Genomic DNA, 26,010 nt, shown 5'->3' on the forward strand with positions numbered 1-26,010 from the left:
AGGCCAGGCCAAACTGCGGCGCAAACTACGGCAAGGCGTGTACGCGCCACCACAAGCGTGGGCGGAGTGCAGCAGAGCTAGAGGCAGCAGCGACCATCAGATGCAAATCTATGCACACGCCATGCCGAGGGACCGATAAGCTGCAGGCAGATGTTACATAGGCAGCCACTGGCATTAGCAATCGGGGGTGGGCTGATGAGTGTGCCGGGGGGGGGGCGCGCCTTGCAATCTGCGCCTAGGCGACGGGGGAGAGATGCGAGCGGCACAGCCGCACCTGCAGCGAAGTTCCCTTTCTCAGGGCGGTCTCGTCCTCCGAGCCCCTCAAACCCGCCTCCAAGCCGAAGGCAGCCAATGATTATCGGCAAGGAAAGAGCAAGAGCAGGTGGGCGACGCGAGCGTGTGCAGTCCGCCTGGGTCGGAGGAGGAGGCGCCGCCGCCGCCGCCCCTGGCAGCTGCGAGGGGCCTGGTGAGTGCGAGAGGGGGGTTCTGCTGGGCGGAGGCGACTTTCCCTGTTTTCCCATCTTGGGACTCAGCCGATAAAAGGAGACGTGGCCGGTCTGCGGTCGTGCCCTGCTCTGACCTAAAAGCGTCCGGACAGAATATTCGGGACGGGGATGCTTCAGTCGCAAAGGGAAGGACTGAGTCGTCCTCTTGGTCTGTAGGGCTGTAATGCTGTTCATCGAAATTGCGCTTGCTTATCATGTCAGCTTTGCTTCTATTGTTTATCCTGCTCTTCTTTTTTCTTCTTTTATACCGCGCTTCATCCTTGCAAAATAGTGTCCCCCCTCCCGCACTCTCCGTCTTACTGAAATATTCAAATTCCTGTAAAATGTTAGGCACTCGGAGGGAGGGGGGGCGGCGGGACCGATGCAGTGACGTCTCCAAGATAGTCCAGTGGGTTTCATGCTGAGCTGGGATTGAACCAATACCCAAGGCAGAGGGTTAAGATGTATCTTTTGGTATAATGCTAGGGCTGTGTAGGTTGTCTGTTGTGGATCCTCCTGACACGCAAGGCATGTTTTGTACAACTGCTGAAATTTTATCTCTTCCTTTACGTATCCCCAAATGGTTTATGGACAAACTACACTTCCTGTGAGTAATCTGTTATTCGATCTGCTCACACATTTGTTTTTACTTTAATTTAGCCCTGGAGGGCTCTGAATTTGACTGGGGTAGTGGTTTAAACCACTCCTGCAGAGAGAAAAATACAGATGGGATGTAGATTCTGGGTGCAGGCCATGCTTTTCAAATGTCCCCCAGGAGAATACAAATGGATGCTAATAGAAGATTTTGAAGGGGTGGGAACAGTTTGTTGTTGTTGTTTATTCGGTCAGTCGCTTCCGACTCTTCGTGACTTCATGGACCAGCCCACGCCAGAGCTTTCTGTCAGCCGCCGCCACCCCCAGCTCCCCCAAGGTCGAGTCCGTCACCTCCAGAATATCATCCATCCATCTTGCCCTTGGCCGGCCTCTCTTCCTTTTGCCTTCCACTTTCCCTAGCATCAGCATCTTCTCCAGGGTATCCTGTCTTCTCATTATATGGTCAAAGTATTTCAGTTTTTGCTGCAGCTAATCCCTGTTTGAGGAAGACCCAAAGTCATAAGACCGTAAGATGTGGTCTGCTGGATCAGATCAAAGCCCTGTCTAATGCACCATCTTGTTTCTCCCAGTGGCCAATCAGATGCCGATGGGAAGCCCACAAGCAGGACATGAGGGCAATAACCTCTCCCACTGAATACTCAGCTGGTATTCAGGGGCATACTGCCTCTGATCCAAGAGCAAGTATATAGTCATTATGACTAGTATCCATTAATAGTCATTGTTCATGAACTGGTCTAATCCCGCTTTAAAGCCAGCTGCGTTGGTGGCCATCACTACACCATTCTGGTAGCAAATTCCATAGTTTAACTATGCAGCGTGGAAAGTACTTCCTTTTGTCTGCCCTGAATCTTCCACCATTCAGCTTCATTGCATGACCCCCAGGTTCTAGTATTATGAGAGACAGAGAGAGAGAAAAACTTACCTTTCTTGACAACATGCATAATTCGCTAAACCTCTATCATGTCCTCACTTATTCACATTTTTCTAACCTAAAAAGTCCCAAACATTGTGACCTTTCCTTGTTGGGGACTTGCCCCAGCACCACTGATCATTTTGTTGCTTTTTTCTGCACCGTTTCTATCTTTTTTGAGATGCAACAACCAGAACTGTACACAATATTGCAAGTGTAGTCGCACCATAGATAAAGACATTACAATATTGGCATTCTTATTTTCTATCCCTTTCCTAATGATCCCTATCTTCAAATTCACCTGTTTCGCAGTTGCCACACACTGGATCAGCATTTCATTGGCAACCCGAAGATGCCTTTCCTGGTCAGTCTCTCACTGCCAGATCAGACCCATCAGTGTATATGTAAAGTTTGGCTTTTTGCCCCAATGTGCAACACTGTATGCTTACTGACATACTAGAGACATATTCGTATCCACCTGACCAAAATGGTCAGGGTGATGTTGAGCTAGAAAATGAAATCACGGAGACATCCAAAGGAGAAAGTGTAGTAATGGGTGATTTCAGTTAGCCTCACATAGATTGGGTAAAAGTGTGTTCTCATCATGACAAAGAGGTAAAATTTTTGCATATCCTAAATGGCTGTGCCCTAGAACAGTTGCCTCAGAGAGGAGGTGTCCCTCAACTTAATCCTAAGTGGAACCCAGGATGTGGTTCAAGATGTAGGTTTTGTTGAACTGATCAGAAACAGTGACCACAGTGTGATCAAATTCAACATATATGTAAGTAGGCAATTGCCAAGAAAGTCCAATACAGCCACATTTGACTCTCCCTTTCAATTGCCTTTTTACCAGTTCTCTCATTTTTGAGAAGTTTACTCTCTTGATATTAGGAGGGTAAAATCTCTCATCTCTCCAGAAAGTTTAGGAGGTATTCAAAATCACAGTAGTGGAAGCTCCACTATAAGGTATGCTACAGATCAGGAAAGGTACCACCAAGTCCAAGAGTATGCCAGCATGGTTAACAAGCAGAGTCAAGAAAGCTATTAGAGGCAGGAAGGCTTTTTCTTCAGTACAACCTTTAGATTTGACACAGGAATTAACAGCTCTTGATTAATATTTAATAATATGCAACCTTAAATACAAGTTTAGAGGTCTTGGAAATTACTCTTCTTTTCTTTGCAGATAAGCAAATTTATTAAAAGCCTGCTTCAGGAAAGCTGCATTATACTTTTGTGTTAGTCAGAGAGGCACTATATCTTAGCTTTAAATTGTTGTCTAATACTGTATTGGTAGTGTCAGAATCCTATCTTATGAGCAACAAATGTCTGATGGGCCTGGCTCCAGGCTATAACACTTCTTAAGTGTGCTACCTCTATAAGGTATAACTTGAAAAGTGGTGCCGTGTATTGCCATACAAGGAAAAATGCAACAAACCACATTTAAAACTCTAATTTAGACAAAGCTAAAAGGGGGGAAATGAGAAGAGAGGGAACAAAACATACCATTAGAAGACAACTTTTAAGTTAGTGGTAGGCAACCATTTTGGGCCTGTGAGTACATCTGGCAATCTGATTAAATGTCCTGGAAAAGGAAAGGTTCCTCCTGTGCAAGCACTGGGTCATTACTGACCCCTAGAGGGACGCCTGCTTACACTGGCATTTTCATGGCAGACTATAGCAGGGTGATTTGCCATTGCCTTCCCCAGTCATGACTACCTTTTCCCCAGCAAGCTGGGTACTCATTTTACTGACCTCGGAAGGATGGAGGGCTGAGTCGACCTGAGCTGGCTACCGGAGACCTGGCTTCCTCTGGGATTGAACTCAGGTCATGGGGAGAGTTTCGGTGGCAATACTGCCGCCTACCACTCTGCACCACACGAGGCTCTACAAAATGGCTGCCATGGGAGGCATGGCTAGTCGCAAAGGATAGATAACCTGTCAGAATGACTGAATACAAGACAGAAGAGGGGTATGAACAACACACTAGATAGCTCCTTTGAAGCCACAGTTTTCAGCATCAACAGAAACCTATTTCACAGAAGGTAAACTCCTTTTCTCTCTCAGTCTGGATCACCACTCATGTGTGAGGGCTCTCTGTCTCTGTCTCTGTCTCTCTCTCTCACACACACACACACACACACACACACCCCACTCTCCAGCCATCATTCTCCAGCCATTCATATATAATACACATGCATATGCAAGCATCTCTTTTATCTTATCATACATGCATGCTGTCTCTGTCTCTCCCTCTCTCCCTCCCTCTCTCTCTCTCTCTCTCTCTCTCTCTCACACACACACACACACACCCCACTCTCCAGCCATCATTCTCCAGCCATTCATATATAATACACATGCATATGCAAGCATCTCTTTTATCTTATCATACATGCATGCACACGCATCCTTCCCTTCTCCTCACTGCAAGCACAGAAAAACCACACCCACTCTTTTTCAGGATCCCTCCAAAATCCTCTCTAAGCTCTTTCTCTCCTCTTCTCTCTTACGCACATTCCGCCCCCATTCATTCAGATATACAAGCACACAACCTTCACCAACCCTTCCGGTTGCTCCACCAGCCACCATTGGCTTCCTGCTGCTCTCTGTCCCCTGACTTGCTGGCTTCCCTGACACCCTCTCCCATCTGGCCCTTCCTAACCCCACCCACCATTCTGTTTACCTCCCCCCCCCCACAGACACACTTACCAGAAAAAAAGGAGTTGATTTTTGTTTTTTTCCTGGGGGTGGGGCATTGGTGGCTGTGCCTCTGCAGAGGAAAGCACTGGACTGCAGCTGCTCACCGTCTTCATTTCCTAAGAATGTCTGAACCCCACTTGTAGCCCAGGGGATTAATGGGAAATAAAGATGGCTGTGGCTGGATGCCAGCTTCACTTGGAAGAGATCTGTGCTGCCAGTAAGAACATGTGTTAATTTTTTTTGACAAGTGGGAGGGATAGGGTGCCAAGGAAGGTGTCTGAGGGAACACTGGTGCCCATGGGCAATACATTGCCCCCCACCCGCACTAGGTCATCAGTGGCCACCCTATAGTATAAGAGCTTTTCTACATGTGGCTGTTAATCCACTGTATCTAGTTTTGGTTTTCTCATAGAATTGAGAGCCAAGCTCTATGCAAAGAGTTTTTCCTTTTCTGGTTTTCCATTACATAACGTTTAGGTGGCACTGTGCTATAGTGGAATAACACAATTACACAAGTAGGAAAATACATTTTGTTTTGCTTTCAGAAAGAACACTCCATTTTCCCTACTCTTAAATAAACCAGGAACGTGCTCTTCAAAAACAGAAGCGAAACTGGAGGGTCACAGCATTGTCTGAAGAACCTGTAAATAACTGTAAGGAATGATGAGCATACAATAAATGTTTCATGTAGAAAAGCTCCAAGTGCTACAAGTGAGACAAACTTTGGTAGGTTTTTCCATACCTGGGTAGGAACACTAAAGCATGTGGGCCTGGCTATGACATAGAGTCAGATCTTAATTTCTGCTTGCTTTCACAAACCTGTTCACCTGAGGTGGTTTTATGACCCCTTTTTACATGGGGTCTTGCAAGTCCTGACCAGAATCTGTGGCTCTGGGAGTTTTCTTGCTGCTACCAGGACCTGCTACCAGGTCCTAATGAATTATCTTTACTTCAAAGTAGGTATCCCCTTTAGAGAGAGTGCTTAGGATAGGATATGTTCTAAGTGCAGGTTTGTGACCCCCCCTTTTTTTCCCTGTGGGATCTTTCTAACCTCAGCCTCTTTCTTTGAATCAGTAATATAACTTGGGTTTCAAGTATGTGGGGTTATTTTTTGAGCATGCAGAACTATCCCAGTTTAGAGCATTAAACAAACAGAAATAAAGGCATCCTAAAGTGTAGTTCATTTAGGGAAAAAACCAACAGAAACAATTATTTTTCTCTTTTCTAGCTCTGCATTGAAGGTAGTTTGGCTTTGGACAGTTACTAGGCTAGTAACTGTATATGAATCTCAGTATTCATATACAACTGGATCAGAACCATGATGTACAGCATTTTCTCTGGATGGAAGGTTTCTGAATCCCCCCCATTTATTTATTTATTTATTTATTTATTTATTTATTTAAAATGCTTTTTGGCCACCTTTCAGGGCAGAAGCCCTCCCAGTGCGACTTACAGAATAAAATACATAAAAACAGTTAACATATTAAAAGCATAGAAACATAAACACAATGAAATAACAGTAAAAACAACAATAAAACCAGCAACAATAGCAATAGCAGCAACAACAGCAATCATATCAAGAGAAGGCCAAGATAAAACAATATGTTTTCAAGGCTTTGTTAAAAGCCTACAGTGACGGAGCATGGCAGACCTCTGATAGCAACTTGTTCCAAAGGTGTGGGGCAACTGTAGAGAAGCCCTCTCACATGTGGTCACCAACCTGATTGCGTCATAAGTGGGCAAATGAGAAGGGCCTAACCGTTTAAGGCTTTAAAGGTAAAAACCAATACTTTAAATCAGGCTCGGAAACACACCGGTAACCAGTGCAGCTGGTGCAGTATAAGCATTATATGGAGGGGTCTGCTACAGCGAAAACCCGATCAGCCTTATGTTGATGGGTCCTCAGAAAATAGGTCATGGCATTTGAGTGCAGAGAGCCACCAGGGTGAGATTCCAGTAACTAGGCTTGAATTGGGTCTTGACATAAATCTTAAGCAGGGTACTGTATGTTTTGAAGGAGAGAGGAGGATAAAAGCCAGGCCCAGTTGAAACAAAGCAACCATGGTAATGAGTTTGTTTTGGACGCTGTTGTTTTCTTTCCCACAAAGCAATTTGTATACATCTTTGTAACAGAGAGTCTGGAATATCGCCCCATCCCCTGGGTCTCTGCTCCATGTTTATTCACCCTAATAAAGACATAGAATGTTATATGTCAAGATGTGTTTTCCCTTTTTAATCTACTTTCTTGTATGTGTTTCCATAATATGGAATCATTTTTCAGAACGTTATACAATCTCTTTAATCCTTTTATATAATCTGTATAATAATTCACAGGCAGTGTTTTTGCACTGCAAGATATTGCCTTGATTTAAGAGGACTGCCATTCAGGCTGTGTGCAGAATCAGTAAAACCATGAGGTAAAGGTTTTTATAGTGAGTTAGTAAATACAAGTGTTTTCTGTGAGATAAGGTCATGCAGAACACAAATAGTTAAGGTTCTGAGATAAAGAAGTTGACATGTTGTTTCTAGCCCATGTTAAAGGATACATTTGTATATGTGGTCTAGATGGCAGTCTGTCAAGGAACTGCAGAGGTGGGAACTTTCTGTATAGAGAAGAAAGTACCTCTGGCCTTAGGAGGTTTACAGTTATGTCATTTTTGACTGTTGAAGTCCACTGATTTTATACTGGACAGGGGAATCAAAAAGGGGCAAAGGTCAAGCATTGATAGATCCAGGAGGGAATAGTCTGTCTCCACTCATTGGCTCCTACATATAGGCCAGTTTGCCAGAGGATGGCAGCAAGCAATGATTGTTCAGAGGAAGAAGAGCTAAACAGCTGAAACCATAGAAGACAGAAACTGAGAGGGTCTGGAAACAAAGAGTTAAAATATATATCTGCTAGCTGCAGTTGAGCTCAGGAAAATTAATCTTCAGGAAGCAGCAACTGAAAGACCTCTTGGCTGTATCTCTAAACTGGGAGTCTCTGATCAGAAGGAAGACTTGGCAAAGACCTCTGAAATGAACTGTGAATGCTAACTGGAGAGGAGTTAGGATAAGGGCAATTGGATAGTGAACTAGTTCAGAGAGAGAGAGAGAGAGAGAGACTCTGACTTCCTTAAAGATACAGTAATATTTTTAAGCAAGCACTAAAAACACCTAATTTTAATATCTAACCTACTAAGTAATGTATTTTATGTTGTAAATAAAATAAATATTATTACATTTGATTCAACTTTAATCTCCCAGTTTGTCTGTCTCATGCCTATGGCCTAACCCAGCTACTGACCTGATTTGCACATAATGCTAGGAAAAGGAAAGGTTCCTCCTGTGCAAGCACTGGGTCATCACTGACCCCTAGAGGGACGCTGCTTACGCTGGCGTTTTCATGGCAGACTATAGCGGGGTGGTTTGCCATTGCCTTCCCCAGTTGTGACTACCTTTCCCCCAGCAAGCTGGGTACTCATTTTACCGACCTCGGAAGGATGGAAGGCTGAGTCGACCTAAGCCGGCTACCCGAGACCTGGCTTCCGCTGGGATCGAACTCAGGTCGTGGGAGAGTTTTGGTTGCACCTACCACTCTGTGCCAAACGAGGCTCTACATAATGCTAACCCATGGTTTATTTAAGTCATGGTTTGTTGCCCTGTTCAGGGTTTGTTTGGCACACAATCAAACAAACCAAGTTTTCTCAGTCCAGTCCCTCCCTGTAACCCAAATGTCTTTGCAGCACTGTAGTACTGGCATGTAGAGCGGGTAGGAGTTTGTTTGTTTTTATCACTCTTGCCTGCCATCTCTGTAGCCTGGCAGAGGAACCCATGAACAATCCACAGTTCTGGGTTCACACATAATGACAACCCATGGTTTAAACAACCCAGAGTTCATAATACAACAGCAAACCAGTGCTTCTTTTTCTGGGTTGTTTGTGGTTAATGAACTGTGGTTTGTTAGCATGGCTCTGTTTACATGTCATGACAAGCTAGAATCCAATAAGACATTTGTATTAATTAAACCATGAGTTAGCCTTATGTGTGAACCAGTACTTACTGTAATATTAGAAGTTTACAAGCCAGTGAGAATCATTTTCTGGTATAGCGATATTATGTGAATAAAATTTTCCAGTAAAGACATGTTCCTTTTAATAAAATACAGCTTGTTTCCTAATGTTTTCTTTGTCACATCTCAAGTTTTGCTGGAATAAATTATTGGAAAATAAACAGGAATGAGGGTTGTGAAATTCTGTTTTCCATTGAGCTGATTCTATGAAAAACTATGCACTGCTGACCCTAGTGTTCAGAAAAAAGGGGAAGAGGAAAAGGAGAATCTATTGTAGCTTTAGAAGTTTCCTAAGGTTGCAGTCCCATAGGGATAGTCGGCCACCTCCGAACTCGGAGGTGGCCAACTATCCAATGCAGGGCAAGCACAGCACGGAGGAGATTCTCTCCTCCATGCTCCAGCTGCCCTACATTTGCAGGTAGACAGCTGGTTTTGGCTATCTGGCTGGGGACCTCGGAATGGGGGCACTTCCGTGGTCTCCTCCCCACCCCTCAGAATGCCCCCTTTTTACCCTCTCCTCACTGCGCTTAGAAGCACAGAGACAGGGACAAACTGCGCTGCCTATGAGGCAGTGTGTGAAGGGGCAGGGAGTGAGGTTTCTGAGAACCAAGCTTGGAGCCCTGGCTGAGCTCGGTTCCCAGAAATCGAAAAATCCTATGGCCGTCTAGACGCTGTCTAGCAGCCATAGGATTGCTCCCTAAACTGAACATAGGACATTGTGAGTTTGAATCACTAATTTCTCTTAAGGCAAGAAAGTGTTTTAACAGAAATGTCCACCTGGTACCTACGTCGTACTCTTTCCAGTGCCAGCAAAAGACCTTTTTATTTTCCCAGGAATTTTAGCATTCTAGTCTTTTAGGTCTGCTGTTTTAAATTTGTTACTGTATTTTAAATCTCTGCATTGCTGCTAGGTTTTATGCTGGTTGCACTTTTATACTGTAGTTTTAAGGCTTTTATATTTTATATTGTTTTTATGATGTATTTGTGGTTTTAATTTTTGTGAACTGCTTCTGCTATTGGGAGGTATAGAAATGTAATAAATGAACAAACAAACTGCAAGAAGCTGTTAAAATAGGCTAAGAGTTGCTCATGTCTGCAAGCCCTGCCATTCATTAGCAAAGTTACCATGATGTTATAGAATGCTCACAAACATTCTATCTGCTCTGGAAAAACTGTCAGCAGTTAGAATATTGACAAACAGTTCATCTTCTGAAAGGAAGTAAAAGGCCTGTCTGGGTGATAACATATCTTCACACAGGGCCTAAGAACAAGAGAAGATGTTGGCAGGAAGAGGGAAGCAGAGACAGGTATGCTGGGCAGTTGGAGAGTGCAGGGAAAAAAGATGAAAAGGATGCTTAGAGCAGTGAAGTCATAGGGAACTCTGTTTGAAAAAAGGGAACAGAATAGGCAATGGCCTGATAATAGGAACATGAGAAGGTAGAAGAGGTGAACACCCATTTTTCTTTCTTCCTTGCAATTCTGTCCATGTACTGGAAACCACTGTCAGAAAGACCTGCTTCCTAGAGAAGAAATAATCTTTTATATCATGGACAAAGGCACTATATAGTGGGATGGGAAGGGCCCTGATCTGGTAGTGTTTTCATGAACACTTTTCTCTTGACAAATTCCACTCAGGTCAGTAAATGTATTTCACTTAGAATTGGATCCAGATAACAATCACCATTGTAAGGCTTATTATCAGATTACTTTAGCTAAGCCAGTTGTAAAATAAAATTGCAAGGTTGTCTGCATTACATGTCAAAAAGCAATTCTATCACAGCTGAGAAATAATGTTTGTCATTTTATAATCTGTTTTTCTTCTCAGCTCCATTTTTGGTGGTACGTGCTTCTAACATTCCTCAATCTCAAATGCTAAAGCCATTTTTATTTTTACCTATATTTTAAGATCTAATCAGAAGTGTAAAAAAATGTATTCACAGGAAAAGGCAATGCAGCAGAAGCCTCCTGATGAGATTACTTGTGTGATACTGAGTAACAATGACATCGGTGCCTGTGGAATATGGGCAACGTGGCAGCATCTTACATGGGTGAGAAAGAGATGAAAGGATCATGTGGCCCAATTTCTCCAAAATACATATTTTGTGCTTGGTTCTGGCAGTGCTGGCTATTCTGGCCTTAGTTCACAATTTCTATCAATTAGAGGTGAGTCATTCAACTTCCCCAAGGACAGGGCAATCAGGTTGAACATCATCCTTTCTATTCACCAGTGTTTTTCCATGTTAGATTTTTTTAAGTGGTTTGGGGTGACTATGCATGCATTGTTCTGTGCTTCTTATATATGTCATGAAAATGCATGCCAATAAAATAACATGTCTTGGGAAAATATTCAGAATATTTAAGTGGAACTTAAAACTGTTTTTCGTTTGTCACAAATTATATACATATATATGTACACACATACACATATAAGCCTGTAGGATCTTTGTATGTTATGATTAATTTCTCATGCTTATCTTATAATGCAAGCCATTTTGATTTTCCATGTGGCTGTCCAATGGAAAGCTGTTCCTATATCTTGCATGATCGCAGAGTGGTTAATAAGCCACAATGGCATGTTAACCACCCTGTACGTGCCAGTTGCATGCTGACCAAATTTTCATAATTACCCTCATTGGCACAGCTTGTTGTGATGTCCAAACTCAGCAAGGATGGGTGTTTGGGGTGGTTAACAAAGCACCAGAACGCATGGCCTGAATAATAAATAATACCCTTCCAACTATATATATTGCTGCATGGATTGGGGCTATTACGTCATGAGTTTCTCTGCCACTGCAGTTAATACCATTTGATGTGGATCACAGATGGGGAATCTCATGACTTGATGGACCCTACTTGTGTGGGAACCTTGCCATAGGGAAGCCAAGTGCAACATCTAAACTGACACTAATTCCAGATGTGCAAGGACAGCTGTGGCTACCTGGTGGTTAGCCAATGCACCCTTCCTAGGCTTGCAAGTTCTCTTTATTCCATGTTCTAGAGTGGAGTTTTGGCATTAAAAATCAGGGGTGAGGCTCTGACAAGACTAGGTTGAAATTAATCTCTGCCATGGTTTCTAGCGCAGAGAGCCACAGAGCACATCTGGAATTCCATGTCCTGCCAGCATTTGCTTCAGTCTGAATGTCAACCAATCCCATTTACTTGAGATCAGCTGTATTATAGTCCACTGCATTTTTCTAGAGAGGTGGATTACTTACTTCATTATAAGTTTATATATGGCTTCTTTTTGTCCCCTTTCCACATGCAAACATTGGCATTATATAGAGACATTCCTTACATTGTGAACCTCTTGCTAATTGTTCTGTTTTTACATAAATGCCAATGCACACATTCTTGTCTTTCATATAAAATATTTGCTAGGAATCCTTAATGGCCCAACTACATTCATAAGTATATACATCTTGCCCACTAATTAGACTTTCTGATACAATGTGATAAACATATGTATTAATAAGGAAAATAATCATTTAAAAGTTAGTAGTTATTATATACTCTGTGTGCGTGTGTGTGTGCGCGCGCATTTATGTGTACACACACACACACACACTTACTCCTAGCTTTTGCAGTTTTATGGGGACTCTCACATTTATTGATGTGTAATCTAATGGTGAAATTTCATCTTGCAATCTGTATATATCAGCAGTCCCCAATCTTTTTGGTGCCAGGGACTGGTCTAATTTTTCCATGGAAAAAATTCCATGGGAAAAGTATGTGTTTTCCACTGGCGGACTTTCGGCCCCTGGGACACACATGGCGGCTGGAGCTGGCCAGCAGCTCCGTGGACTCACCACGGAGCGGAGCCGGCCAGGGCTGGTGAGGATTCCGGGGAGGGGGAGGGATGGATTGCCTCCCTGCCCCCGTGGACCCCCGCGGACCCCAGGTGAGGGGGTTTCGCACACCCCTGCAGCCCGGTTGCTGACAGGCCACAGACCGGTACCAGTCCACGGCCCGGGGGTTGGGGACCCCTGGTATATATGATTCTACTATTTTTGTTTTTAGGGTATTTTTTTTTAAATATATATTTTATTGGTGGTAAACCACCTTGGGAACTCCTTGTGCAGCCAGAAATTGATATACACATTTGTTAGATATAAAACACTGCTAACATATATATGGTTCTACCGTTAATAGGCATGTTTCAAAGAGCTTCCTTCTTTTGTAGAACCTGAATGCCACAGGTTTGAAGTGGTTGATAGAAGATGATGACCAGCAGCCTTCATCACAGGTGACTAAAATACCCAGAAAGCTGTACTGTGGTTATGAGCACCAAGTTTTGTCCAAGAGGGAACAAGAGGAAGAAGTGTCCTTATTTGCTGCTACACAGTGGCCTAAACCCCCTGAGGACAAAATACCATTTGTGAAGAGCACAGACCCTTCCCATAGCAACTTTGTGATACTGAATACTCACACACATTTCAAGGTTGGTGATCAGCTGGAGGTGCTGGTCCACATGAAGGATTATGAAGGGAAACCAAAACAGTATGGTGGAGACTACCTTCAAACAAGAATCCACTCTGCTCATCTGAAAGCTGGAGCCACTGGAAGAGTTGTGGATTACCAGAATGGATCTTACAGAGTTTTTTTCACTTTACTCTGGCCAGGGGAGGTCATGGTATCTGTGTCTTTGGTCCACCCTAGCGAAGGGATCCAAGTCCTTCAACGTTTGCAGGAAGAAAGACCAGACAGGGCTTACTTTAAAAGCCTATTCAAATCAGGGAGGATTTCAGAAACCACTGTGTGCAATGTGTGTTTGCCTGGAGACATGCCAGTCTGTAACTTTACAGATCTCTACACTGGCGAGCCATGGTTTTGCTACAAACCAAGAAAACTCTCCTGTGCCACCAGAATCAGCCATTACAAAGGAGGATATCAAAAGGGGCTTTTGAGCTCGGAGGAGAGTCGCCTTTTCCAAAGGTACATGTTCTCTTATGTGGTGCGTTTACTGTTTCTTCTGTTTTAGTCTGTTTATTTTCATATTGTTTCATTCCCTGTAAGTCGCTTGTACTGGCAAAAGGTACTGCATGAATGTTTTTTTGTGGGCTGAAATTGACCATGGAAACAGGTACAAAGCAACCCCCAAAAGTGAATGTATTCATATGTACAGCTCTGTTATGATGGTTCTAATTTGCCTGAAACGTCTAAGAGAGGGCAGTTAAGTGCCAAACTCTGGTTCACATTTTTCAGGGACCCTTTACCTTGTGGCTTCTGTGGTAGTTATTACAGGAGGCACACCACCAGTAATAAGTACATTTAGCAGAGAAGAAATAACTTTATGTGCTCAACCTGTTCTGGATGGAGTTGCACTCCCGCTGAAGGAGCAGGTTCGTAGCTTGGGGGTTCTCCTTGAGCCATCTTTGTGTCAGGTTTCCTGATCCCCCCAGTGCACACGCTCAGACACTGGACACCCAGATTTCTTTATTGCAGGGAATCCCATGGCAAAAGCTTAATGGTTACACTCTTCAGAAATCATATAGCTGATGGCCAGTAGCTATAGGCTCTATGTAATTGCAGAACAGTCCAAAGCTAAACACTACTACCGTGACCAAGATCTTCAACGTGGTTTCTCCGTTGCTGTCTCCATGGTTCTGAACACAAGGGAAGGGACTCTGGATTCCTGAGTACCTAACCCAGACAATCCTTTTACGGGGTTCCAACCCCGGACATGGAAAGGGAATGATTCCTGGAATGGCAATCGGAATAACTTCTTGAAAGGCCACACCCATAGAGAGTCCAACTTTGAATCTTTTGTTGATAACTCTAAGCTACATGGCCAAGGCCCATCAAGATCAAGGGAAGAGCTTACCTACACACGCAAGGATTTCCAGGCCACCACTTTCGCATTGGCAACTCCACACTGCATGAGTTCTGGCAGAGGGAAGTCCAAACGTTGTAGATCAAACCCAGCCTGACGTACACTGAGCTGACTACAAACACAGACACACAATCCACAGCAACGAGAGTTCAAGTCTATGAAAAGCCTCACAGTACTTTTCATGGCAAGTCCTTAACAATCCAGAGTTCCAGTCCATGTGCAGAGTGCCTCCAAAAGCCCAGACGATGACGGATCCAAACAGAGTAGGCTTCGGGCAATGAAGACGAGATGTTCCTAGCAAAGGCTCTTCGCCTTTGCATCAGCTTAAAAGGGAAGGTGTGACTGTAGGACACCCCCTCCAGGTCCCTTGACAGACAAGGGCCTTCAGCCTTTCAACAAGGCCCCTGTCTAAACAGGGTGGCACTGCTCAGCCCTCCAGCAGTGACACTTCAACCTGGGCGACCCCTCTGCAAACCTCACCCCACCTCTGCCAGGTTCTCACAGACAGCTTCCAGCCTCCCTGCCTGCCAAGGCCAGACCAGCAGGTGGACAGGGAGTTGGGTGACTCCCCCTGGTTCTGCTCCAAGAACACTGACAGAGATAAGCTCACACAGACTCTGACATTCCAGAAACTGAATAGGCCTAAGCCTTTCTAGGCTACTTCTAATAAAATCTTGGGTATAACCTACAAGGACCACTGCAGTACTGAAGCTGGGCCCTGACACTTTGTCACTTGAGGATCAGGTAGCCTCACTGGCACAGAGTGCCCTCTACCAACTTCAGTTGGTGGCCCAGCTACTCCCCTATCTGGACAGGGATTACCTGGCTTTAGTTGTCTGTGCTTTGGTAATCTCCGAGTTAGATTACTGCAATGCACTCTATGTGGGGCTGCCTTTGAAGACGGTTCAGAAGCTGCAGCTTGTGCAAAATGTGGCGGCCAGATTGATAACAGGGACAAGAAGGTCCAAACGTATAAGACAGACTCTGGCCCACTTGCACTGACAGCCTGTATGTTTCCGAGCCCAATTCCAGGTGCTGGTTTTAACCTATAAAATCTTACACAGCTTGGAACCACGATACCTGACAGAGCGCCTGTCCTGACACAAACCTACCCATACACTGCGCTCAACATCTAAGGCCCTCCTCTAGCTACCTACTCAGAGGGATGATCACCCCGACGAGGCCCGCCTGGCACTAACATTGTTATCTTTTTGGCACCAGGTTAAGACCTTTCTCTTCTCCCAGGCATTTGGGAGATGCCAAATGCCAGGCATTTGGCAGCATAGGATATGTTTAAATTGATCCTGGAATGGCTTATGGATATGGTTGTCTGCTTTGAGATTGCTTATTTGAAGTTGTTTTAGATATATGTTCTTGTGTATATTGCCTGTTTGTGTTTTTTTTTTATGGAATTGGCTTTAAAATCTGTATATTGTATTTTTAAATGTTTTCAATCTTTGTAAACCACCCAGAGAGCTTTGGCTATTGGGCGGTATAGAAATGTCATACATACATACATACATACATAAATGTAAACCTATGTAGTGTAGCCCTCTGGGGGAATGCCAGCATCTCAGCCCCTTTTTTTCACCCTGATGAGCCACTGTAGGGATATTCTGAGGAGATGGGGAGGAGAGAGAAGGAGCCAGAGATTTAAAGGAAACTGGGGAGAGGCAGAGACAGAAAAGAGAGGTCCTGAGGAGACTGAGGAAAGACCAGGAAAGAGAAAGCAGCAGCATTCTGCCTTTCAGCCAGGTCAGAAAGCAGCCCCAGTACCAACTACCAGTAACTGAGGCCTAGTACAGCTACCTTGGAGTCCTGGACTACACAGCTTGAGACAGGTTTTAAGACATCACCTACCTTTGTGGACTGCATAACCATTGGACTCCCTACCGTCCATTTTATTGTCTTAGGGGCTTACTTTAAATTATTTATTCATTTGAATATTTGTTTTGCTTCCTCTTCCCCACCCCTTCCCCTTTCTTGTTACATAAATGATAGTCCTTGTTTTATAAGTTGCTCACTGGTCCCCCCCCCCTTTGCAGGGAAGAGGGGTCTGGCGAGCTGGAGGAACCACAAGTTAGTTTGGGGTCGGCATTTTTCTCCCTCACCCATCCCAGTACTGTGTGAACCTAGGCCCCGTGGTTTCCACCGCCCCACAGGGTTGCTGGTAGGACAAGTGGGGTTACATATTCAATTGGAATATCATTCACCCAGTTTGGGCTCTTTGGGCTCTAAGTTTGCATTTCAACGTGAATCAGAGTACGAGCATTCTACAGTTATGTTTAGCGCAGGCATTTAACATGGCTGTTTTTTGTTTGTTTGCAAATCTGATCACAACCACAGCAGGCAAGAAGGGGGAGTTTAACCCTTTCCACCTCTTGCTTCAATCTAGATGAAAATCACTCTCCCTTCCCACACATCCTGGGGGCTCCCTTTTGCATCAGGAGGGAAGCTCCCCGGGAACCAATCAGTTTCCTTTCCAATGCAAATAGCAGTGAGCTGGGTGGGCAGGCAATTCTTGTTGGGATCACAGCATGGAGAAGGGTTAAAGTCCCCCTCCCTGCCTGCCATGGGCCTGATGACTCCGCATAGTTTTGTTTTTAAAAATAGTTAAATTCAATAGTGCAGTTAACATAACATGTCGTTTGGCCCTCCAGTATTCTCCAAAGCTTCATGATCAGAAATGTGAAAAATACATATTGGGAGGGGGAGGCTGGAAAGCCGGAAGCATATTTTCACTCTTCTTTGCAATCTACACCCCTACTTGGAAGTGGGAGATATCCTGGAAGACCAGGGACGCTGCATGGCAAAGCTAACCATAGTTAGAGAATCTCTATTCCGATTCATGTTGAGATACATGCCTACAATCAAAAGAGGATTTAACTATGTCAACAATATACCAATGGTATAGCTAATGTATAGTTTGGCCCTGGGTATTTCACCTTAGATAGATGTGACTTTTTCATAACATTTTGTTTTAATTTTGATTTGTTTTTTAATTTAGTGATGTGAATATTAAAGTGCCAATATCCTCCAGTGGCCCTGATACTGTGATCGTAAGGCCCTTCGGGCATGCAGGTAAAGTAAATGCTTGGAAGACTTGTCACTAACCACTATGGCCTTGTTCACATGTTACATTTTGACTGTGAAAATGGCGAATTCACATGATGAGTGCACCCATCAAGGAACAGCTTGATTAGTGTGATGGGGTATTGCTGATCAGCTGTAAGGATGGAGTTTTATTACTTAATAATAATTAATAATAACTTATTCATTTAAAGCATAACTTGGCAGTTATATAGCACTTCAGGATGAAAAGTGCTTCATGTTTCCTATCTCAGTCATCCTTTGAACATCCCTGTATTATAGGTCAGTATTATGATCTTCATGTTGCAGATGAGGGACTGAGGAGTTTGCTGCGGTGCAATGTGAATTAAGGACATCCAAGAGTGCATTCTCAGCAACTATGTTATACCAGTTCTCAATGTTTGTCAGAAGCAATATGATCAAATTAGATTACATTAGATAAATAACAACACAGCTGATCATATGAATTGGCTTGTAGATCATGGGCCTTGTGTTGTAACTCAAAGGCACATTCATTAGCTTTTGTCTCTCATAATTTGCAAACTTAGCTCCCAGATTTTAGGGATGTACAGACTGTGTAAAATCCGCTCTGTCTGTGTTTCGCGGATTGTCAGGCACCTTTCGTTCTGTCATCTGCCCACAGACGGATTCGAATATTTTTTTTGTCATCATGTGGAAAAATGGGGAACTAATTACGTAAATATTTACGTAACTATTTACATAAGTATTTACATAATTTATCTCAGTATGTAACATTTAGTATATCGTCCCTAGGGATGTTAGAGAAATCCGCCGTGGATTCAAATGAGGCCAGATTCTCTGGAATCCCCAGCGGATCAGCCCCACTTACCTCCGCTCCAGGAGGATTCCACACAGAATGGCACTCGGCTGCTTGCTGAACCGGAGCCGTTCCCCTCCACACCGATCGCCTTAAAAAAAAAAAAAAAAAGGCAATCTGCAGGATGTGCCCATAGACTTATGCGCAAAATAGAGTCGTGAATCTTGCATATAAGTCTATGGACACATAGACTTATAAGCAAGATTCACGGCTCCGTTTTGCATCTAAGTCTATGGGCACATCCTGCCGATCACCATTTAAAAAAAAAGGCGATCAGCGCAGAGGCTAACGGGACGGGTCCAGGAGGTAAGCAGCCCTCAAGCCGGGTGGCTCTGCAAAATCCTTGCGGAGTGGAACCGCTGCAGAGGATTCTGAGGGGGGGAGGAACAGATTGCCTCCCCCCCGCTGGGCAGATTCCCCACCGGAACGGATGGTGGGGAATCTGTACACCCCTAATCGTCCCCCATTCCATTCAACGTTTTCTCAGCAGAAATTTACGTATTTTTCTACAGTTTTATATGCATAAATTTCAGGGAAGTAAAAAAAAATCCAAAAGTCCACGGACTCTGCATGGCCTGAGGGGCTCGCTCCACAGTGGATTCCGCAGGTCGGATTCTTAGAAATCTGAGCTCATTTAATCCATCTCGAATTTCTCCAGCATCCCTACCAGATTTAAGAAGCCAATTAATTGACACCTGGCACTGTTGCCTTGAAAGGTTTAATGAGTTTCCCATGCACGTTAAAACTTTGTAAAGGTCACAAAATGGCATTTCCATTGGGCAGGAGAAGCTATGTTGCTCATCACCAGTGATCTCAATGGTACTTGCCGTGACACTCTCACAACCATGATTGCTGTAGGCATGCAAAGGGAGAGGGATATCAGATTATCCTAGCAACCAGACACTGATTGCAATTCAACTGTGTATGCGTAAGTCTCTGTCAGATTGTGGCCATTGTGTATTGAGAGCTGGGAAAATGTGATTAATTTTTAAATTAAATGTGATTAATTTTTAAATTTTATTTATTGTATTTTTAATCTGCAGAGTAACCAATGTACTCTGGGCAGATTAACCCACAGGAGAAATGCTTCCTTGGCTAAAGATGTCTAGGATCTCTGTGATATTGCACATTTATCACTCACACACACAGAAAATGTCATCTGAAAAAACTTTTGGTTTCTAAAATTTTGTTGGATGATTCATCTGCAGTTTTTTCCTACACATTTAAGGAGACTTCATTAATTGCTTTCCAAAACATGGAACTGGACTACAGTATGCTCATTACATCTAAATTTGTAAATGTTATATTACAGTTGGGTTTGGGGAGGGTTAATGTTATATGCACTTATTTAATTTATTTATCTATGATTTATTTATTTACTTACTTATCTACTCCCAGGCATTTCATGGCAGGTGATGGGGCTTCTTAAATTGACTTGTTCTGTTGAGTCTTGGCACTTTAGCTATTTTAAATTGTTTAAAAAAATTATATGTGTTAATCTGTTGTTAGATAACTTGAGTCATTTTGGGAAAGGCATCGAATAATTTTAATTATTATTATTATTATTAATAATAATAATATAGGTTTACTGCTATAATTGTAATACATAGCTTTTCATTTCTAATGGATAAGTGAAATTGCTTCTTTCAGAGATGGACAATATGGAAAGATCTCAGAGCCCTGATGTATTTCCTTCTGGTTACTATTATCAAGATGAATGGCAACCAAGAACACAGTGGATTCGGCATTTTAACAAGTCATCAGATATTACTGAATGTTTACAGGGGAAACTTATCCACTTGTTTGGAGATTCTACCATCAGGCAGTGGTTTGAATATCTGACAGCATTTGTTCCAGGTTACTATTTTGCTTTCCCTTTGGTTTTTGGTTTTTTTTAATGCAAGTACATATCTCTGGATATAGAGGTTGTGTGGGTTTGGTCATCACTTTGTAACTGATGTTCTTTTGGTTGATGTCCCTGTTTCTGGAATTTGGTAGAGCTAGAGAAATTGGTAAAATTGATATGCATTTCCTTCCAATTCTGTTTCACCATAAGGGTTGTGGGGGGAGCATTCCTATGGCCCCTAGATAGCATCTGGGGGGCCATGGGATATTTTGGATTCCCAGATCTGAAGTCAGAGACAGCACTTCGACCTCAGGCCTGGCAATCCAAGTCCCCCTCCCCATCACAGCCAGTGTGGTGAGAACCATGCAGACTGCCTCTCTGAGGTCACAAAAGCAACCTCGGAGAGGGGTAAATAGGGCATTTCTGTGGGCAGGGAGGGGAGAGGCTGACTTACGCAGTATCCCCAGGACTCTCCAGCCTCCCTTCCTCCCCTCTGCAGCACCCCAGCTAGACGAGCGAGAAAGCCTGTCTAGCTAAAATGCAAAGTGGTAGGTGGGGTGGAGGCGACGATTGTCTCTGCTGCACCTCCCACTCTGCACTGGATGCTCGTAAGCCTCCAAGTTCGGAGGCTTATGAATATCAAGGGCGAATCTCATAGGATTGCACCCTTAAGAAGTGCTTTTTCATGTGCTCCAGGATTACTATTTCAACCCTTTCTCCCGATAAATTGTTATTTCCAGCAAATACACTGCCATTACTTCTCACACTATAAATTTTGATAGTGGTGTGGCATATATTACAGAAGGAGGAAAGCAGGAGAAGCAATGATAATAGAATGAATGTGAGCACACACTTAGGCTTTGTTGGAGGTGAGGGCTAAAGGACTGAACCAAAGGCTTTATGGAAGAGGTGGGTTTTTGAGGAGGGATTTGAAAGAATAAAGCACTGTAATCCTGTCTGGTGTGCTAGGGGCCAATCTACAGGAGCAATTTAGTGCAGAGGGACAGCAGATTGAGGTCTTTTGCAACACATAACGTCGTCACCAATGCATAGCCAACCAGCAGCTTCCCTCTTGAAAAGCTGCATTTTCAGAAAGTCCTTTCCCCAGATTAATTTTTTCTGAGGGTGCCAGGTTGGGGATTGAATTTGCCAAAACAGTGCCTGCAGGCACCACCTTGGGGAAGTAACTGGTTGTGTCCTCTTGAATATCGCTGAGCACGGAAAGGGGGCTTTGGAGGGAAGCAAGCCTGTTGTTCTCAGTGGGCCTACATTTCTCATTCATAAAAGCACTACAGCACTGTATTGGAGTTTCAGAATTGCTTTTTTGTTTTCACCCATCGGAGTATCTAGCCTTTATCTCCCATTTATAAAAGTGTGGACAGGAGGAGGAGGCTAGTATTTCTGGCTGAAGAAGGTTAACGTACTCTGTCAAAGGGGCAAAACACCACGGGTGTGAATGAAGGAACCAGGTGCTAGTTTTTCTGAATGAAGGTTAATGCGGTCTGTTAAAGGGGCAAAATGCTGCCATTGCGGGTTCGTGAATGAAGGAACCAGGGATATGATTGTGAATAACTTAATCAGAGGCTAGTATTTATGAATAGAAAAGACCATCTAATGTGGTCTGGTGAAGGGGAGAAAAAAGTGGGAAAGGAAGCCTGTGTCCAAAAGTGCCCTGGGCATGCTTACTCCCCCCTCAGTAAGAAGTAAATCTCCAAGAGTCTCTGTGAAGCCAACCCCTTTTCTGTGCGTGTTTGCTCAGAAATAAGTTTTTGCTCCCCAGTAAGAAGTAAATCTAGCTCCCCTGCAGTCTCAAGCAGGGGATTTATAAAGTTTGGCTGGATCCTGTCTTTCCCAGTGGAAGTTTATCTGGAAATAAATGTCACAGGAGGCAGTAGGACTTACTCCTGGGTAACTATTATGGTTAGGAGTGGGACTGGGAAGGATGAACTGAGGTTTGCTTTTTCTCAAGGATACAGGATGGGGACTCACTGCAATGCTGGAGATGAGAGGAGAGAACTGTGGGGTAAACTAGGGGGACTTGATTCAGCGCTTCCAGTAAACTTCCCTGAGTAGGGGTATGTTGACAGGGGCAGGAAACAACTCTCATTTGCTGAGTGGCACCTATGGGGTTGGTAACGTTTTTCATGATGAAATTGGCTTTGGCCCTGAGCAATACACAAAGCAAGAAAAGCCGGGTTTTGGGTAGCTCCTACTCAGCTTTTCTTGCTTCATATGCCACTGCCGGACCAAAGCCAATTTCAGGAAGAAGCGGAGAAAAGCTGAAAGTGCTTCTCTATGCGTTTCTGTGAAGTCTGGCTCTTCTATGTTTGGAAAGAATTCCCGACATAAAAGGAATTCATTGGAGAAGGTGATACGGGGTTTGCAAGGCCAGGGACTGCTTTAAAGGTAAAAACAAGGAGCTTGTTCAGGATATGGGAAGACATGGAAAGCCAGTGTTGTTTTTTGAAGAAGGGGAGTTAGGTGCTCTAAGCAGCAAGAGAGGTACATTGTCTTGGCTACAGAGTTCTGGACAGAGGTGAGAGGACTCAGCTGTGGCAGATGAAAGGCAGGGAGAAGAGGGTTGTAGTAGTGATGTGAGATGGCCAGTATATGAATCAGAGCTTTAGCCAAGGGAATTGAGAGCAACACTTGACACTTCTGCCACACTGTGTAGCAAGAAAATGTCATGGTTTGGGGGTAGATTAAATATGAGGAGCAAAAGAGAGGGACCAATCCAAGTAAAGCCAAGACTTAATACTGCTCACCAAGGTGAACAATTTTAATGGGAGATAATCTGTTCATAAGAACATAAGAAGAGCCCTGCTAGATCAGACCAAGGATCCATCTAGTGCAGCATTCTGTTCACACAGTGGCCAACCAGCTGTTGACCAGGAACCCACAAGCAGGACATGAGTGCAACAGTATCCTCCTGCCCATGTTCCCCAGCAGCAGCGGTATGGTTCTATTAGCACAGACTATCTTCCCTTCTGCAAATAAGGTTCTTCTAGTTGGGTTGTATGTCTCAGACATGATTTTTTGAGTGTGTTACAAATGGTTCAAGTTGATGCACAAGTCAGAGGATTTAATACAAAGGATATGGGCGTGTGTTTTTGCTTTTGTTTTACTGACAGTTACAGATGGTGACAGATTCCAGCCAGTGACACAGTAATTCTTTTCTTTTTCAGATCTTGTGGAATTAAATCTTGGCAGTCTTAAAAAGGTTGGTCCCCTCATGGCTGTGGACCCGAAACATAACATCCTACTAAAATTCCGCTGTCATGGGCCCCCCATTCGCTTTTTCACCGTGTTTAGCAGTGAGCTACACTACATTGCCAATGAACTGAATCGCATTGTTGGTGGGCGGAACACTGTGATAGCCATAACTATCTGGTCTCACTTTAGTACTTTCCCTGTAGAAGTGTACATCAGGAGACTGAGGAACATTCGCAGGTCAGTTGTTCAGCTGTTGGATCGGAGCCCCAAAACTCGGATCGTCATCAAAACTGCCAACGTTCAGGAGCTTGGGCCAGAGGTTAGCCTTTTCAACAGTGACTGGTATTCCTATCAGCTTGACACAATCATGAGGAAGATGTTCTCAGGAATTGGGGTGTACTTTGTGGATGCTTGGGAGATGTCACTGGCACACCATTTGCCACACAAATTACACCCGGAAGATGTCATTGTCAAAAATCAGTTAGATGCTTTCTTGTCTTTTGTGTGTCCACTGGAAACGCGCTATAGCTTCTTAAGAGGGATACATAATCAAATGTGGTCTCTGTTTCTGTAATTCAGTGTCGCTCATGTTCTGCACTAGTTGTTTACCATGGGTTATGGCTGATTTGAGGTGACCGTAACCTGCATCTAATCTGTGCAGCCTGCACTATAATATGCTTATTCATATTTAAGGTGTTTGGGGACTTATAAACACACACACCTCTTCGTGGAGTGTGCAGGTGTCCAAGATTCCAGTTGCTACGGTGAGTGTTCCATCACTGCCTAGTGAGGGTCATGAGAAGAGATACAGCCTTTCTCCTCAGCTTGCAGTTTGGCTTGCCTTTGTAGTGCACTGAGCTTCACTACAGATGTGACTCGGATAGATGTGACTTGGAGAACGTGAACTATTTGCTTCCGTGTAGCCCAACTTCCAGTTCCAGCAGGTCTTGCACACATGTTCTCTTGGATAGATTGTGCCCCCCTCTGCTAGGCAAGACTATGCTAATTAGGCTTTTGAGTGGCCTCCCATGAGGAGGAGCAGTCTACTTCCGGTTTCCTTCCTGCCTAGCTCTGGGATAGGACGTTGGTGGTGTTCTGTCGATCTTTCTCAGTCTTTTCCTCCACAGCTTACCTACTTTCCTTACTTTTCCTTTCTCCTTTTCTAAAGGGATTTAGAACTTTACACGAGGCATTTATTGTGTGCTTGTCATCTGCCAGGTCTAAGGAAGCAGAGGGTTCAGTCTCTCCTCTCCCCTCAGATAGAGAAGAGGGTGAGCTGACTGAAGAGGAGGCATCAGAGTGCATGCTCCACAATAATTTTTCACACAGTGGATTTCCTGGTTCTTTATATAAGGCTTTAGTCTTTGGCCCACAGCAAGAAGTTGATAAGGAGTGAAACCAGCTCCAATCACAGAGTATCAGGATATTCCTTGGTTCAGGTTGGCTGCTGCATTAGTCCTTTTTCCAGAAGATTTTATGGATGTAATTCAGAAGGAATGGTCCAGGCCTGGCACATCTAGGCTAATTAGTTCCTTTACCAAAATCCTACAACTTGCCCAACAACATGATGACTAAATTGACATTTTTCTGAGGAGAAGCAGGATATCCTTATGTGGGGATTGCGCCTCCCACTTACTCTAATAGGCAGGACTGTTCAAATTAAGCTATGGTGCCCCCTGTAGTGGGAGAGTTTGTCAGTTTCATTCCTGCTTACCTCTGAGCAGAACATAGGGAATGATTCTAGGAGCAGCATCCAGTTTAATAAATATAATACAAAATAAAATACAATAAAATATCAAAGAATAACCTTTCGAGAGCTGCCAGAGTGGGAAAGGACTTGCTGGTTTTAATGGATTTCTAATAATTCAGTTTAGAGTTCATGTTAGGTAAGACTTTCAGTCACCTTAAATTCTTTTAAGTTGACTTTGAGGATCTTTTTGGAGTGTCTCAGGTGCTTATGCAACTGACAATGGGAGGTTGCTTTCCCACTAGAGGGGGCATTCTAGCTTAATTTGAATAGACCTGCCTATAGGGATGTACAAAAGTCACTTACCTTTTCGCAGCTTGGCTTCGCGGTGGGGGGGAGGCGCTTCGCTTTCCCCCCCAAAGTTCAGGCGAAGGGGGGGAAGCTTCCCGCATCGCCCGGCCGAAATTCAGGCCGGGGGGAGGCTTCCCGCCTCGCCCGGCCGAAATTCAAGCCGGGGAGAAGCGCCCCGTCTCCCCAGCCGCGAAACAAAAAGTAAAAAAAAAAGAAGACCCCGTGATAGGCTACGTGACGATTTACGTAGCCTATCACGGCTGACTTTGGAAATCTAGCCGTGATAGGCTACGTAAATCATTACGTAGCCTATGCACGGGTGTGTGTGTTTTTTTTTTACTTTAGTTTTTTTTTTTTGCAATGGCGGCGGCGGCAGCCGGTCAGGAGACCGGCCGCC

General features: G+C 44.0%; 1 protein-coding gene and 1 long non-coding RNA gene across 5 annotated transcripts in view; both read left to right on the forward strand.

Annotated features, from left to right (window-relative positions):
- Nucleotides 1-26,010, forward strand: part of LOC146349682 (uncharacterized) — a 455,574-nt gene that overhangs the window by 21,335 nt on the left and 408,229 nt on the right. The window lies entirely within an intron of this gene.
- On the forward strand, nt 74-25,805 carry NXPE3 (neurexophilin and PC-esterase domain family member 3). 4 transcript variants are annotated; one of them, XM_084843200.1, is made up of 7 exons: nt 249-466; nt 5,253-5,433; nt 10,699-10,921; nt 12,939-13,690; nt 17,596-17,669; nt 20,167-20,373; nt 23,548-25,551. In XM_084843200.1, the coding sequence occupies exons 3-7, from the start codon at nt 10,829-10,831 to the stop codon at nt 24,147-24,149; spliced, it is 1,728 nt and encodes a 575-aa protein (XP_084699326.1). In that variant the 5' UTR covers nt 249-466; nt 5,253-5,433; nt 10,699-10,828; the 3' UTR covers nt 24,150-25,551. The 4 variants fall into 4 exon arrangements, with proteins under 4 accessions (XP_084699325.1, XP_084699326.1, XP_084699327.1 ...); XM_084843199.1 differs by lacking the exon at nt 5,253-5,433 and having other exon boundaries at nt 74-466; nt 23,548-25,805; XM_084843201.1 differs by lacking the exon at nt 5,253-5,433 and having other exon boundaries at nt 249-382.

Source organism: Heloderma suspectum, chromosome 3 (assembly GCF_057233095.1).
Source record: "Heloderma suspectum isolate Gila_16-S chromosome 3, 16-S_ref, whole genome shotgun sequence".
NCBI classification, from domain to species: Eukaryota; Metazoa; Chordata; class Lepidosauria; order Squamata; family Helodermatidae; genus Heloderma; species Heloderma suspectum.

Bases quoted from the DNA above. Each gene is read 5' to 3' on its own strand.
- NXPE3 (XM_084843199.1), top strand. From the start codon at position 10,829: ATGTGGCCCAATTTCTCCAAAATACATATTTTGTGCTTGGTTCTGGCA. The intron at 17,670-20,166 runs GTAAAGTAAATG...TGCTTCTTTCAG, and splicing joins AAGGCCCTTCGGGCATGCAG to AGATGGACAATATGGAAAGA. The intron at 20,374-23,547 runs GTTACTATTTTG...TTTCTTTTTCAG, and splicing joins TCTGACAGCATTTGTTCCAG to ATCTTGTGGAATTAAATCTT.